The sequence below is a fragment of the Chenopodium album genome, chromosome 1, assembly GCF_948465745.1.
Source record: "Chenopodium album chromosome 1, dcCheAlbu1.1, whole genome shotgun sequence".
Taxonomy (NCBI): domain Eukaryota; kingdom Viridiplantae; phylum Streptophyta; class Magnoliopsida; order Caryophyllales; family Amaranthaceae; genus Chenopodium; species Chenopodium album.
In genome coordinates, this window is record NC_137834.1 from 91,000,507 (window position 1) to 91,016,197 (window position 15,691).

The 15,691-nt window shown below is 33.3% G+C and overlaps 3 protein-coding genes across 6 annotated transcripts; 1 reads left to right on the forward strand and 2 right to left on the reverse strand.

Annotated features, from left to right (window-relative positions):
• The first annotated feature begins 864 nt into the window (after positions 1–864).
• Positions 865–7,319, forward strand: LOC145563314 (uncharacterized). Of its 4 annotated transcripts, XR_014094529.1 has the most exons (14): positions 865–983; positions 1,086–1,148; positions 1,220–1,342; positions 1,773–1,859; positions 1,948–2,505; positions 2,760–3,239; positions 3,634–3,695; positions 3,803–3,908; positions 4,072–4,151; positions 4,415–4,732; positions 5,072–5,453; positions 5,550–5,575; positions 5,716–5,775; positions 6,486–7,319. XR_014094529.1 is itself a non-coding variant. In XM_081623759.1 (11 exons), the coding sequence occupies exons 1-11, from the start codon at positions 909–911 to the stop codon at positions 5,109–5,111; spliced, it is 1,992 nt and encodes a 663-aa protein (XP_081479885.1). In that variant the 5' UTR covers positions 865–908; the 3' UTR covers positions 5,112–5,707. The 4 variants fall into 4 exon arrangements, 1 of the variants encoding a protein (XP_081479885.1); XR_014094527.1 differs by lacking the exon at positions 5,550–5,575; XR_014094526.1 differs by lacking the exons at positions 5,550–5,575; positions 5,716–5,775.
• A 1,749-nt stretch (positions 7,320–9,068) lies between these two features.
• LOC145563333 (salicylic acid-binding protein 2-like) lies at positions 9,069–11,521 on the reverse strand. Its single transcript, XM_081623781.1, has 3 exons — positions 10,980–11,521; positions 9,739–9,876; positions 9,069–9,476 (listed from the first exon to the last, which is right to left on the reverse strand). Exons 1-3 carry the CDS (start codon positions 11,352–11,354, stop codon positions 9,198–9,200), a joined length of 792 nt encoding a protein of 263 aa, XP_081479907.1. The 5' UTR covers positions 11,355–11,521; the 3' UTR covers positions 9,069–9,197.
• Positions 11,522–11,973: 452 nt separating this feature from the next.
• LOC145563343 (salicylic acid-binding protein 2-like) lies at positions 11,974–15,192 on the reverse strand. Its single transcript, XM_081623791.1, has 3 exons — positions 14,589–15,192; positions 14,365–14,498; positions 11,974–13,286 (listed from the first exon to the last, which is right to left on the reverse strand). The coding sequence occupies exons 1-3, from the start codon at positions 14,754–14,756 to the stop codon at positions 13,274–13,276; spliced, it is 315 nt and encodes a 104-aa protein (XP_081479917.1). The 5' UTR covers positions 14,757–15,192; the 3' UTR covers positions 11,974–13,273.
• Positions 15,193–15,691: the final 499 nt, after the last annotated feature.

Consider the following 15,691-nt stretch of genomic DNA (forward strand, 5'->3'; position numbering starts at 1 on the left):
AAATATAATCAAGGACATCATGGTTAAACAACATTAGGTTGTTTAGTTTTATTATGAACACTTAAGATTGTAAAAGTACAAATTTAAGGTCTAATATTTTTATTAGGTCGTTGTCTTCATGTTTGAAGACACAACTTTATATAATATATATGTGTCGTTACTTTTCAAGCAAACGTTGTTGAGTACAGACAACTAGGAACATACTATCTCCATTATATATTACTCCCTCCGTCCAAAAAAGAACGACCCATTTGGGTTGATTACGCGGGTATTAAGGAAGTTAAGTACTCCCTCCGTTTTTTTTATATGCATCACTTGGTGATGCGCGGAGTTTTAGAAGGGTAATATAATATTGTGAGTGGATAAATAATTTATTATAATATAAGTAAGATGGGGACCATGAAAGAGAAAGAATGTGAGGGAGAGTAGATATTTTTATTATATAAGTGGGGACTATAGAGGAGAGAGAAATGATAAAATAATTTAAGTGAGGTTTAAAGTAAGAGAGAGAAATGATAAAATATAGTATAAAGTTTCCAAATAAGGAAGTGATGCATTTTAAAAAAAACACCCATATAAAAAAACGGAGGGAGTAAAAAGAAGTAAAAGTATATTGGAAAGATAAATTTACACGAGGTTTGTAAAAAAATAGAGAGAGAAAGTAATAAAATAACATGGAAAATGAAATTTTTATATGGGGAAACTAATTTTGCACAAATATTGTTGTAAATTGGTGGTGTTTTAATGCAAATTGGTGGTGTTTTTGGGACAAAGTTTTGGCCAAATGGGTCGTTCTTTTTGGGACGGAGGGAGTATTTGCAACTATTAGAGCGCAGTCACAAAATAGTAACGAACTGGGACAAGATTTTAGCCAAGTATCGTTGTAGTACAAAATAGTCGTCGGAAAAATGTCAGATGGTGGCGATTCCTACTTTTCGCGCCTTTTCTCTCTCATCAACAACTTCCTTCCTCGTCCTTTCACCGTATGAATTTCGATTTCTAGGGTTTCCTCTTTTCTTTTATCTTCTTCATAATCTCATCACCAAGCTTTAATCTTTCTACTAATTCATTGATCAATTTTGCAGGAATTGGAGCTGATTTCATTAACAACGGAAAAAGAGAAGGAGCTTCTCATTTCTCTCTCTCAGGTGAGGTCTTCAACAAATTCTCGCATCATTTTCAATATTTTCTTTGATTAATTTATAACCCTAATTTTCAGATTTTTAACCCAATTCGACGCTGGACTGATGAACAACAAGAAGACAGTAGCAGTAGTGACAGTCGGAGCTCCGATTCGTGTTGTGGAGATGACGAAATTCTAACTAAGATAGTTGCAAATTTGGTATTTTTTTTCCCTAATTCTTTTGAGTTTATGAAATTTTGAACATGTTATTGTATTTACTTGTTATATTTATTTGGGTCAAATGGTCAATTAAGTAATAGTAGGAGTAAGTGAGTAACAACATTAACCACATATTAAGATCATTGCACACAGTACATTTCAGTGTTGATCATGGTGGATTATACATTATATTTCCTCATTTGAGATGGATGAGGAACAAAGGGTTGGTTCGACAACTATTACAAAGATTATTTTTGCATAATCGTGTAAAAAATCTTTGATTGGTTGGGATAATGTGACAACAATTTCCGAACGGAGTTTGTATTATTATCCAACAAGGAATGTGCTTTTGAGTTTAGAATTGTTCTAGCTCGTGGCCTCATTTGATGATTTTGACTTGACAATGTAAATTTATTAATTTAATTGACAGGTTTCATTACTAAATGCCAGGAGTCAATATGTTCGTCATATGGTGGGCAACATATTTCTGGTCTTCTCTGAGTTTCTTCTATCCTACGTATGGTCCATTAATGCAATTTTTGTGCAACATATCAGTTATATGTGATTATTCTGAAAATTATTGGTTGGTAGTCTGTATGTAACAGGGAGACAACTGGGACAGGTTTATTCACCTGTTATGTGTTTGCTTTGAGCTTGCAATGAGTAATATCGTACAACATTTGCCACAATCCTTGACGACTGAAGCTGACAACTCTAAGTCTGTTGTATCAGACATGAAACTTGTTTTGAAGAACTCAACTTGGAATGGTGTAGCTGAAATTTTACGAATTTTAAGGGGGGTTGTAAAACATTTGAAGGGTACAGATGATGATGAACTCGTGAAATTATTCTCCAATTCTTTGAGTAATTGTCTGACGAATGTTCCTTGGGATTTACTAAATGTAATCCACCATGACAGCACCCACAGCAAAACCAAAGTTGGGGGTTCTTATGGAGAGGCAGCAGAAAAAATCCTCTTTATGGGAAATTTTGTTCAGCTGCTCTGCTCGGTAGTTGATCTTATAGGCTCTACTGATGGAGCTGATTCTCATTATAAATCTGCTATTCTCAATGAGATCAATGATCTTGTTCCTAGATTGCTAGTGTGGTGTCATGTTGAAGAATGGAGCCATATCTTTCCATATTTCCGGCACAAAATTTTGGTATGGATTAGTATTTATCTTTTTTCTTTTTACTGCCAAGCCTTTGTTAATGTTCCTTATTAGTTTCCCATTGAGCATCACAATAAAATGCTTAATGTTTTGTGATAAGTGACTTATTTTCAAGGAAACAAGAAAAGAGAATATTACAAAATTACAAGGGCCTTTGTATATTTTGCTTGTTCCTTTAAATGATACATTTTTTTTTCCTCATTCTAGCTTTATCATTAACGTAAATTATTTCTTGTATTGAACAGATGTTGATGGTAAAACTCAGCTTGAGTATGCAACTAGGTTGTTCGATTCTCATTCTGTGGTTGCAACTCCTTCATGAACACTATCAGGATTTACTCACAAGTTCCATCTCTCAGTTTGCATGTGGTCAGAGTGATACTTTGGAAGGCTCTCCTTTTTTGTTGTCTCTTGATGACCAGGAATTATGTCATCTGTCTTCGTACCATCTACAAAGGAGAGCTATTTTTCTTTTCCTAAGATGTTCTTTGAGCTTGATGAGCCTCCCAAAAACAGATGACTTCCAATGTACCTGTGAAAGGCCAAGCTCATTTATCGTATTTGATACGAACATAGTCAAAGAATGCTTTGCCAAAAAGAAGGGGCTACTTCAGCTCTATGAGTGGCTTCAAGTTCACTTTCCTTCTATCGTGACCGAAAATGAGATAAAATTGGATAAGTGCATCAAATTTGCTTCATCCTTCATCAAATTTTACATGCAAGAGGTTTGTTCTTCTTTTAAGGTGCCTTCTCAAGTCAAATTACGTGATTATGGAGTCTTGATTCATGGTTGGTTTTACATGTTTATTATAACTACTATTGTTTCATATGCAATGTATTTTTTTCTAGCTTTCTTTGTAGCATTTTCTAAATAATCGTTAGTGTCAAAGTCCATCTGCTATCATACAAGGAATTTTGGAGCCTTTGTATGTGAGTAATAGAGATTGTTATTCACACCAACTTGGTAGAGATAGCAATGTGTCGTCTAGATACACGTTACTACTTGCTCTTGTATACCCCGGCTCCATTCCCCCAATTTCTTGGTTTTAGGGCCTAGGAAGAGGGTTTCTAATGCTGTAATCTTATGCCATTTATATTTTGTTCTCTTGTGTACCATAGGATGATATTCTATTTGAAGTACTCTTGCAGATGTTTACTATACCTTCATGGGCTGAAAAACTGTAAGTTTAATTACATTTCAGTTTATCACTATGTTGGTTCTAGTTAGCAAGCTGATTTTTACAATGTTTTCAGAACTAATTGTATAAGAATTCTTGATTTGCATCAGGTTTTCCAAAGAGGGAAGGACTTGTCATGTCACTGAGGAGAACATTCTTTTTCACATCTCCAACCTTTTTAATCCTTTGCTTCTGTTTCATGTATTCCTTGCAGAAGTGAGTATATTCTAAACAAATCGTGAAATATCAGTATAACATTTTGCTCATTATGTCATGTAATGTTCAGATATGGATTTTCAATCTTGATAGAAAGAGTTGTTAATTTTTCCTGCAGCATTATTGTCATGAGTTATGAACAAAAGAATTTTTTTTGGTGCAGCTGCAATATGATCATCAACTGCTTCTTGATTATCTTATTTCGAAAGATATGGGTGGAAAGTGTGCTGAATATCTTTTAAGGCAAGTGTTTTGCTAGCTGACGTCTTTTCTACTCTCGAGTACCAACTACTTATCATGACTATATTTATTTGTGATTCGAGATTGAGTATGTTCAAGTTGTAGCCTGATTTCATGTTTCCTTGGTTGCTATTTGTTAATGTATGTGTATGAATGTAAGATTGGAGATATATCCGAGTGACAAGTAGGAATTCAACAGGCGCATGCTTGAATAAAAACTGATATTAGTTGATATCTTACTTTGTGAATTGAGTATTTTATTTCAGGTGCTTGCGTATTGTATGTGATTCGTGGGTATTGTTTTTGAAGTATTCTGCTAGAGAAGGTCTTGTTTACCAAAATATTTGTCGAAGGGGCTGCAAGAAAAGAAGGGCATCTCCCGATGACTCTTCTGTTGGGCAGATAGATACTCCATTGGAAAGTAGGCTCGCCTTTGAGCAAAACCAGTTAGAGTGCAATCTGGGGAGGAGTGAAAGCCTACAATTTGAGGATGCTAAAGGATGCTTGCTTTCTCTCAAAAGTGCCCTGAGAAAGCTTCATAGGAGGAAGTTGTTTCCATATAATCCAGAAGTTCTAATGAGACGGTATTAGTGCTAGCACAATTCCACTATACTCTTTCTGGAGCTCTTAAATTGCTCCTCTTTGTCCCCCTTTTATATATGATTTAAAAGGGAGGTTTTACTGTTTAGTTTAGTTCACTAAAATAATTTTGATAAAGTATAATCAATTTGCAACTCTTAAGGCCCTAAAGGGGGAAACTTGCTGGTCTTTCAAAGAAAATGCTATATCTTGAGTTCCCTTAGGTTTCGTGACCTGGAAATGTGACTGTCCTGAAAATTTCTGTGCTAAATAACCTTTGGCTAGATCTTGTTGAATTCAGATTAACTAGTTTAGTAGATTAAGCAACATTTATTAACTTGCAGGCTATCTAGGTTCGAGGAGCTCTGTGATCAACTTGTTTAGACTTTACGACTATTAAGGCTGAGTGAATGAAAGGCATTGTGTTCGATTGATGTGCAACCCCTTTCTTCATTTGTAAATGGTCAAGCTGCATGCAGAATTTGATGTTCCTGGAAAAATTGGATGGATAAGTTTATATTTGAGGAATTGGCTGTCATGCCATCTCTTTCGTTGCGCTTACTGTTTGGCTCAAGATTGCTATCCATTGTAATTCATGCCTGAAAGGTGATGGCACAAAAGTATATTCATGCTTAAGCAATTTAGAGTTTTAGACCTTTCAAGCTTTGGAAGGTGGGAGGACTGTATTCAAATTTCAACTTCTCGGTGCGTGCTGTGGTAATAATGGTATGCTAGTTTTTTTGAGTGGAATAGATGCATTATTTAGATATTTTTCCTTTAGCATCCTGTCAAAATTATATTTATTGACATTGTTTGTTACAGTAGGCACCATGCTGATTGTGACAAAGGTAGGGTCTCTTGAAACTTTAAGTCATTTACTCTCTATTTCCATCACGTTTTAGGATGGGAGGAGAAACTTTTGCTGCTAGCATGTCCTCATATAAACGTTGATCAATAGTATTGACATTTTAAAATTTGTATTTTATAGGACTTATCACCTTGCCACGTTAGAGAATTCTTGATGTTATACTGTGGATTCAACTACATGGTGACTTCTGTATGCTTATCATGTTTATAATTTATTGATGTTGGCATTATTTTGACAATCAACCTTATGAAGTGATGTAATGTCTTCATCTAGAATAATTTGCCATGTTTCTTAACCCTTGTTAACCTGTTGTGGATAAATAGTGCAAGTCAAGTTGTATGTTAACATCCATTTACAAGAGGTGGACAACTGTTTCATATCCAGAATCAAGTCATTTGTTAATTGTTTAAGTATAAATTATTCCGGTTTGGAAAGTGGGGTTCCGGCAGAGTCTTTGATTTTGGAGTGACCCCGCAAAAGAGTGCATGTTAGCTATCCTCAGGAGTCTGTTGTGGTAAATTCCACAGATGTTAAATTTATTAAATTAGGCCAGTAAAGTTACGACAATGTTACCAATAGTGTAGTTGATGTGATAAGACGTACTTTGAATAGTGTTTGCTGGTTTTAGTTTTCATGTAGCCAGAATCTGTGCATTATTTAAGTATTTAAAGTTCCTATGAAGAAGTAAGATATGATTTGTTAAGTAGTCCTATTAAGTTTATTGGCATTTCTTTGTAACTTTTTAAAATATTTGTTACATTCAACTTCTTAAAAAAATCTAATGCATTGTTATGCTGTAGGAATTAGGATCAAGTTTGTTACAGTTTTCATCAAATTCATTATGGAATTACCTTATACAGGGTTCTAATTTGCAATTGGTTTTGATGTAGGATTGATAGAATCAGGAAAGGAAGGGTGTGCATAAATTGAACCCCAGCCTGCACTGATGCCAAGGACTCATCTGGGGAGTCGTATGTCGCCATGTTGGTTTGTCTAGAATTGTGTGTCAAACTAGAATTCTTCAGGATCCGACTCAGCAATATTGAAGTATGTAAGCAAGAACTAAGAAATCCTTCTAGCTTTTAAAAAAAAATATTATTTCTATATCCACTATGATGCACTATTTTAAATCCTTCTCCTAAACAAAGGATGGTGGTGTATGATATCTGGCACAAAGGCAGTAAGTAAAACTCCAACTGAACACTTTTTCGGGGCTTTTGCCATGGGAACGGTAGCTCTGCAGCATCCATTCCTCCTTTGCTGTGCCCAACCAGAACTACCTTCTTACCATTGGACAATCATGCCATGGATACCAAAGGCTTATTAATCAAGTTATTATACTCTTGATATGTTGAAGGTGTGAACCTCTTTCATTGGCGTTATGTTGCCGCCAGAGGCTGTGTGGCCCATTTGTAGGGCTGTTACCCTATGTTCTGCTTTGTTTATCAAGGCTTTGAGCTTGTACCAGCACCATACCCCATGCCTTGAACTAGAATAATTGTCTTCCCTGTTTTGTAGCCTCCATTTTTCTTCTGAAGGTGCAATACTTTTGCAGCCATGAACTAGAACACTTTTGAAGCTAGTTATGTTCGACACCATTTGTCTTGAGCTTTATCACTGTTTGTACAAAAAAAAAAAAAAAAATCAGTATTCTTCAATTCTCGATGTGTTAATGATCGAGTTTTCTTATATTTTGTATGTCAATACTTTAAATTATACGGCTATTATCAGTCCATCTCTTGGAAGTTTCTTGGCTGTCTGCCTAAATCGTCAATTTTTCCTGCTCTTCCACTCTTTTAGTGGCCAGTGGTGGCTGTTTAAAGGCCACATAAAAAGCCTCTATTCTTTAATGCTACTAGCTGTTGCAACCATGGACTCTGCACTTGAAATCACCAAAAAACTGGTACTTGAAATGTCTAGCATAATCTTTGCATCTTAATTGCTGGTACGAAACTTGCACTTGCCTGTAATTCTGTGAACATGGTGTGGCAGACTTGTAGGTCATTTGTCTCAAGGTTTCAGGGTCTTCATTTAGATCTATGTTATGTATTTTCTGTAATTGCTGTTATTAGGGCCTAAACTCATAGACTGCACTCAACTTAACTTAGCTGAACTGAACTGAACTAAAATGAATATTTTATAAGAGAAGGAAATTAGGAGCTGAACTGAAAATAAACGTATGAGAACAGACCCTTAGTCATGATGTTCATAGTTAGGTTTTGTTTGGTCGTAAAATTATTATTTTTTTCCTTTTTTTTTTTTTTTAATTATTTTTTTCCTTTTTTTTTTTTTGTGTGTGTGTTGTCTTAGACTCATAGTCCAGTTGCTTAGGGTTTTTGTATAGATCAGTGAGATTATGTCTTTAACTCCCACGACCACGAAAGTCTTTACAAAGGTTACTTGGGCTGGAAAGTGGAAAGTTTTTTTTTTTTTTTTTAAATAATTTTTTATTTGTTATTTTTTAATAAGAGGAAAGTGGAAAGTTGTTTGTGTTTTCGCAGCAGATTAAAAAATCATGTTAATTGACTTAGTAGAAATTAGAAACTACGGAGTAGTTAGTGAGAAATGCGTCATTATAGAAAGTAGTTTTGACAAATGAAGTATTCCATAAGTAATATAGGACGACTTTATAGTAGTTTGAGATGAAGATAGTCTTTTTGCTCGTATTATTTCGTTGTCGAATGATTTTCGGTGAAAGTATATTGTATTGTGGCATAGTTTGTGGAGGGAGAGGAATGATATAATTTTTATACCATATAAGCACTAGTTGCACTACCTTCTACGGAACCTAGGTTTTTTTTTATTGTTTTGTTTTTTAGTTGGAAAATTTGTCTTCATTACCGACTTGTCAATTTTCATTGTAATATAAAATCTAGGGACATATCTTCGATCTGGCAATATAGGAGTGTTATTAATGTTTACTAGGACTCTTGGAGTTTGACAGCAAGGCGGCGAGGCTAATAACAATTAACAAAGAAACAGCAATAATAAAGATAAACAGATGAATCCTTTCCTTTTTAGTTTGAAGTGGGCCCAAATTTAACATAACATCTACCCATTTAAATATGAAGATGGGTCCAGCCTGTGAATCTGATTATGGTCCATCCTGCAAATATTGAGGATCCGTATGTGGCTACGTAAGGTTCAATCCAAATTAATTTTGAGTCATATGCTCAATATATTGTAGGGACTCTATTGAGATAAGTGGGAGTATAGGAATGGGACTTCTGTGAGATTGTGAGTGTGAGCATAAGCCGCTGAAGTATGATTCGAGACTCGTGTAGGCTTGCACCGCCGACAATGAGATATTTCGTACTTCATCTGTTTTTTATTGTTCTAGTTTACTGGTAGATTTTGTTAGAATCATTTCAACATAATTGTATATTTTAAAAATATACTCCACTTTTTGTAGTTTTTAGTTATTGATTGTTATATTTATATCAATATTTGAACTTATTTCGTAGCCAACATGATAAAGAAATAATAGTTTATGATAATAGATAAACATTCAACATGAATTCATACCAAATGTCGATGGTAGCTTATTTTACAAAGCAAATGAACAAATGAAAAGTATGAGTCTTGGAAATCATTTGTGAGCATTATTTCAGGGCTATCTCCTGAATACAGTCACAGAGCTGTTTTGGCATGCAGAACATTGGCATATGATCCGAGCCTTTAAGCTCCTTCACCTCTTTCACCCCATGATTCTCAATCATCCACCTTTGAAAAGGTGCTAATATTCCTTTGTCTTCGTTGCATATTACATAAGCAGTCCTTACTGATCCATATCTTTCCTTTGAAAGCTTCGCCTCTGGCTTCCATGCATCATGAAGGAACAGCGACGATGTCCTTTTCAACATCATAGTAAGCTCGTAGTCCTTATAATAGTCCACCAAATAAAATCAAGTGCATTAGTAAATAGTAACGCTTCAAACATAATTTTAGGAAAAATGGTATGATGTTTAGATGGTTAATTAGCCAAAAGAAATAAAGGTAAATAGTTAATTATAATGCGACCATGTCAAAAATATTTGATTAGATCATCTAATGCGATAATTGCTATACATTGGTGTCTTTTTAAAAGTGTAAATCCCATATTCACAAGATAAAAAATTCTAATTTAGGTTGAGTTAGGATTACCTCAATTGAAGACAGATGAGAAAGCTTTGCGATGAATTGTGGACTAAATGACATTGTCGTGAGGGTCTCCTTTGGATCACCAGTGTTCTTGAATTCCGTGTCCAACCAATAATTTTCATCAGGCAATTGTGCAACAAACTTCACAATGCCATAAAACACCAAAAGTTAGTTCTCCATTAATCAAACTTCAACAAAATTCCTTTTTTTTTTTTTTTCTTTCTTTCTTTATTTAATTTTTCTAACAATAGCAAAAGCAACTACAAACAAACAACTAATAATTAGAAATAGTAAAACGACATCTTCTTGCTATGTCGTTTGCCCTTTGAACCTGTTTTCTTGGGACATTCATAATTGCACATAAAACAACAAATGTTAATCAAATTAAAAACTTAGCAATAAGGAAATCAGTGCAACTTAAATCTTTTAGTTTTTGGTTCCTTTCATTAAATAGGGAAATCACTACATGCTTTTGATTATTCTCCGAGATGAACAAACTCACATGTACCTCATGTTTAAAAAATAGAATTGAACAAACTCACATGATAAATTAAGAGAATTGTCTCGAATGTTTATGATTGGACTTGGCAAAAGGACAAAATATTTTTAACTATGAACCAACATCTTATCATCGAAGTATTTTCATTAAATCCGATCCAAGGCGATAAAAAAACTTAGCTACTCCATCAATTCTAAAATAGTTGTGACCATAATAGTTTCTCTGTTTTTATTGTTATTTATTTTTTCCGTCTTTTAAAGTATAATATAGTATCTGTATTTTAATTTGGGTGTCTCAAAATATCGTGTTTATTTTTAATTTTTGTGCTTTTGTTTTACTTTTTATCATAGTGTACCCTACTTTTCTCATGTAGAATACCCTAACAGTGCCCTAAATCATCATATTATCATTACCTTTTTATTTTTCTCATATATAAATTGACCTTTATATCCAAAGTTTCATTTTTTTAAAAACCTTTTGTCATATAAAAAACATATACTTTGTAACTTTTAAGAAAATTACACTCCCTCCATTACCCTTGATTCTCGTGAAAAAATAAAAATGAAAACGAGCATATATATAAATTTTTTTTTGAACGAGTATATATATATATATATATATATATATATATATATATATATATATATATATATATATATATATATATATATAGGATAATTCAAACAGAATTTAGTAAAAATTGTAATTGATTTGTCACGAAATAATTAAAAGGATGGAAAATTACCTGATCAAAGATGAAAGAAGGAGTGTTGACATAGTCAGGCATAAAAGCCGCGAGAAAAATAGCAATTTCAATCTTGTGAGGTAACATTTCCATAGCCAAAGCCAAGTTTATCCCACCAAGACTATGCCCAACAAGAACAACCTTTTCATCCTTAGGAAGAGATGTCAAAAACGCTATCAATGGCTCGGTATAATCGCGCATACCTTTGATTTCATGGATCTTTTTAAGGTTAATCCCCGAGGCCGCCATGTCTAGCGGAGTAACGCGATGACCGGCGGCCTCAAGTAGGGGCTTAACCTTGTACCAACACCATGCTCCTAGTGTTGCTCCATGAACTAGTACAAAATGTTTCTTGCAAGAGGATTCGTCTCCCATTCTCACTCGATCTAATTTTTTGTGTGTGTGTTTTGACTCTTACTAATAACAACAAAGGTGTATGCTTTTAGTTACGTATGGAATATGGAAATGCACAGAGTACTTTATGTAGGCAAAAAAATTGGACCGAAGATCGATATTTGTCACATTTTTATATTAGACAAGCGTACAACATCAGTATTACAGATATCAAAATTAGTTAAGTACATGTTTGAAATAAATAAATGTACTCTCCCAAAGTCACAATCAAGAAATAATTTCGAACTAACTAAATAAATAACGATTTGCATTTAATCAATGATAGATTGATATATAGCCCCTACAACTAAGCATAATTATTAGTGGTTTGTTTTAATGCGAAAAGAATTGAAGGGAAAAAAGAGAGACACTTTATTGCCGCAAGTTAGATCATAAATACATACGAGTACAACAAAAGAATATAAATGCACGAGGTAGAACTCTTGGTACAGTGGCACAGTAAGTCGCCTCACATCCTTTCGATCCTAATCAGTATTCAGTAACAAAGGGATAGCTTAAATGGTTACAGCTTTTCTCCTAGTTTTAGGAGTTAGATCAATTCTCATTAGCTCGTCTAATTACTACTTGTATACAATAAGGTCTAATAATTTTAGATAAATTCAAGTAAATTCATTTAAGGTTCCATTTCTACTTATTTCATCCATTTCTAGTTTTACATCTTTTTAGATAAAATAAATAAGTACAAATGAATAATATTAACTAACACACCTTTAAAAAAGTTTAAAATGCGAACATGACAAAACTAAAATACTCCATTACTCCGTGTGTCTTTTGCACGATCCTCCAATTTGACTAGACTGACAAATTTAACAGAGTATTAAAATTGATTATTATAGGGGGGGTCCAGATGATAGCTTAATACTATATTTAATTCATCTAATCTAATGATGTGTCAACATTTAACAATGGCCGGCCCACATAGATTTTATTGACGATATTTCTAAATTAAACTAATTGGTAAGACGTTGCTTGGTATAAAAAGATGATTATCCACGAAGTAGGTATCTACCCACTAATCATTTATCGTCAAATAAATCATTTTCCATTAGTTATTGTTACGAAGTATCTTAGAATGATAGTTATTGCTCATGAAAGTGAAACTTCATAAATCATAATTAAGCATATGCCATATGAAGATTTTTTTAATTTTACCACCTTTAACATATAGAGTTTTGAATTTCAATACCATAATTTTTGTAAAATGAATTTTTACCACCTTAAATTATTTTGATTTCAATTTTGCTACCACTTAATAGATACATGGACGAAGGTTGTTAAATGGTTATAAAATATAACAAAATTTGTTAAGGTGGTAAAAAAAAAAAAAAAAAAAAAAAAGAAGTTTTTTGTTCAATTTTGACACAATTTACCATCAAAATAAAATTGTTTTTGTTTTTGCTTACAATTCAATTATCGAATTGATGGACTAAATGTGTTTAGTTGTGGCAATTTATAAATAAAAAAGTTATATATTTTAACAATAACAATAGCAATTCAATTATCGAACTCTTTTGCTCAAAGCTTACAAACTTTGGCGGACCTTGATTTAATAAATTAAGTTTCCCGCAGTGGTCTTTCAAAAAAAAAAAAAAAAAAATTATAAAAAGGTGGTAGAAAAAACTTTATTTCATTTTATACATCAAAGCTAATATCAAGAATATACCATTATTTTCCGAATATATATCTTAAAGTGAATTACTGTATAGCGATATCAAGAAGGCAGTCACATAGTAGCTGTGGCTTACTTCCTTGTGATAATATTTCATCTTCCTTGCTTATCACATAAATTCGCCTAACACTTTCAAATCCATTGTTCGAGAATTTCTTTTCTTTTGTTAAATCCGGAAGAAACAATGACGATGGTTTTTGCTTTGACAATGCTAATTCATAATCCTGCAATTATATAAACTTAAGAGTACGCAATTATAGATATTAATTATAGAAATGTGATCATAGAAATATTCGGTTGAACATTATGTTTATAAAAGGAAGAGTGTTATACTACAAGTCTACAAGTTATAGGTAAATTATAAATATTATCAACAAGATATTATTAAAAAGTACACGCAAACATAATCATTGCTAGCTCATAAATCCATAACTATATAACTTAAAATTGCTTATCTATATGACCATGAGTTTTACATAGCATTGTTACACTACGGACCTGTTCACATTTACTTAATTTCAGTTCAGTTCAGTTCAGTTTAGCTTCAATTAGTTCCCTCTATTAGTTCCCTCTCTCATAAAATATTAATTTCAGTTCAGTTCAGTTTAATTCAGCTCAGCTCATTAAATGTTAACAAGCCCTACGTTATAAAAAGAATAGTGTTATACCACGAGTAATACGTTATTATGGGTAATGTTAACAAGAGATCATTAAAAACTCCTCGCAATCTTTGAGTCCTTTTGGTTTTACTCATCGCAAAACTAGCTCTTGGGGTTCGGAAATGTCACTTAATTTTTTAATACTTTTTTTTTTATTCCTATAACTACTTCAAGTCTTCAAGTACTGTTTCAACTACCAGTTGTGCTCTACCAAACACCATCACTAAGACACTAAACATCTGCACAACAAATTCTTCAAAACATATATAGTCTTGAGATCGAGAGAAGACTTTTCCAAATAAAATAAAATAAAATAAAATACAAAGTAATAAAAAAAATTATTCGGTCATAATTGTCTGTTAGCTAAAGCCATATAATTAATTTTTTAATTTATTTGTATAGTTCAACCAGCTTGATTGCTAAATTAAAAAAAAAAGTAAGAAGTATTAGAAATCAGATTTTTACATTAATTGTTTATCACCTAGTAAGATACTATGATGTGACCACATAATTAAATTAGATTTTTGTACTTTTTTCTTATATTGATTATAAAAAAAAAATAGGAACATACATTGAGTATTACTCAGTATATGTGACTACTAAATCCGGACAGAGGTAAAAAAAAAAAAAAAAATGTTCATACCTCGATAGGAGATAGGGAAGCGAGGAACTGCACAAATCGGGGTCCAAACAGAGTTGCTGCAAGGGCTCTTCTGGTGAACCATATGTCCAAAGCTTTGTGTCATACATGGCTTCTTCAGGGATCAATTCAGCAAACTTAAAGCACACAATCAACAATTTCAATCCAAAGTACATTATCATCTACTCAATTAATAAGTACAACAACACTTAAAATCAACTAATTACCTTATTTAAAACATAAGATGGTTGGTGTATAGTGTCTGGTAAAACAGCAGCTAAAAAAACAGCAGCTGATATCTTTTGAGAAAAACTTTCCATAGCAAAGGCAATGTTCATTCCTCCAAGGCTATGCCCAACAAGAATGACCTTCTCATCGACAGACAACGATGCCATAAACTCTAACAAAGGCTTGTTGTACTCCTCAAAGGTGTGAACGTCTTCAATTCATTTCGTGTTTGCACCAGAAGTTGCCATATCTAGTGCAGTCACCCTGTGCCCTGCATTTTCAAGCAGGGGTATGAGCTTGTACCAGCACCATGCTCCCTGACAACACCCATGGACTAAAACGAAGTGTTGTTTCTCCTCATTTTTAGCCTCCATTAATAACAACACTGAAATAAACATTTTCTAAAATCTATTTCCACTAATAAATCCTTGATACTAAGGGCCTGTTCTCATAATTTTATTTTCAGTTCAGTTCAGCTCCGCTGCTAATTTCCTTCTCTTATAAAATATTCATTTCAGTTCAGTTCAGCTCAGTTCAGTTCAGCTGAGTTCAGTCAATGAGAACAGACCCTAAGTTTAACGTTTGATAGATTGATTAATACATATTTCGATTTCTGATTTTGTTGTGTCCACATAAAATATTACTGTATGAGGAAACACAAGGGTTCCACCAATTTTGGCCTTTAAAATCAAGCCGCACAAGTCCACACAACATAACGTTCCTTTCAAGTCGCAGGTAGAACGTTAGTTCATACACATCTTAATCAAACCATCTTGGCAAATTGGCAAATTGTACATGAATGACCAAAGAAAGAGTCAATTTCATTAGCTTAAATTGACAAATCGTTTATGTTTATATTTTACTATTTTTTGTTTGCATATTTTTTAAAATTTAATCGGGGGATAAAGGATTTGATATAGTAATATGAATTGAATACGATGAACAGTTGATTAACCCTACAGGCTATAGCTAGTCCACAAATGCGATTTTAACGCGTGTGAAAGCATCTTAAACAACAACGTTTATTAAGTTTATCATACAACCAAAGACCTTTCTTGGCTGGCAGTATGGTCTAAAGTCTATCGCGGCTGGTGTTAAGACA

What these genes read in the sequence shown, in the direction of transcription:
- LOC145563333 (XM_081623781.1), bottom strand. Translation starts at nt 11,354, where the DNA reads ATGGGAGACGAATCCTCTTGCAAGAAACATTTTGTACTAGTTCATGGA. An exon ending in CTTCTTTCATCTTTGATCAG is followed by an intron (nt 9,877 to 10,979) that starts GTAATTTTCCAT and finishes GGCATTGTGAAG; the next exon opens with TTTGTTGCACAATTGCCTGA. An exon ending in CTCATCTGTCTTCAATTGAG is followed by an intron (nt 9,477 to 9,738) that starts GTAATCCTAACT and finishes GACTATTATAAG; the next exon opens with GACTACGAGCTTACTATGAT.
- LOC145563314 (XM_081623759.1), top strand. Translation starts at nt 909, where the DNA reads ATGTCAGATGGTGGCGATTCCTACTTTTCGCGCCTTTTCTCTCTCATC. An exon ending in TCCTTCCTCGTCCTTTCACC is followed by an intron (nt 984 to 1,085) that starts GTATGAATTTCG and finishes TCAATTTTGCAG; the next exon opens with GAATTGGAGCTGATTTCATT. An exon ending in CTAAGATAGTTGCAAATTTG is followed by an intron (nt 1,343 to 1,772) that starts GTATTTTTTTTC and finishes TTTAATTGACAG; the next exon opens with GTTTCATTACTAAATGCCAG.
- LOC145563343 (XM_081623791.1), bottom strand. Translation starts at nt 14,756, where the DNA reads ATGGCATCGTTGTCTGTCGATGAGAAGGTCATTCTTGTTGGGCATAGC. An exon ending in CATCTTATGTTTTAAATAAG is followed by an intron (nt 14,499 to 14,588) that starts GTAATTAGTTGA and finishes GTGTGCTTTAAG; the next exon opens with TTTGCTGAATTGATCCCTGA.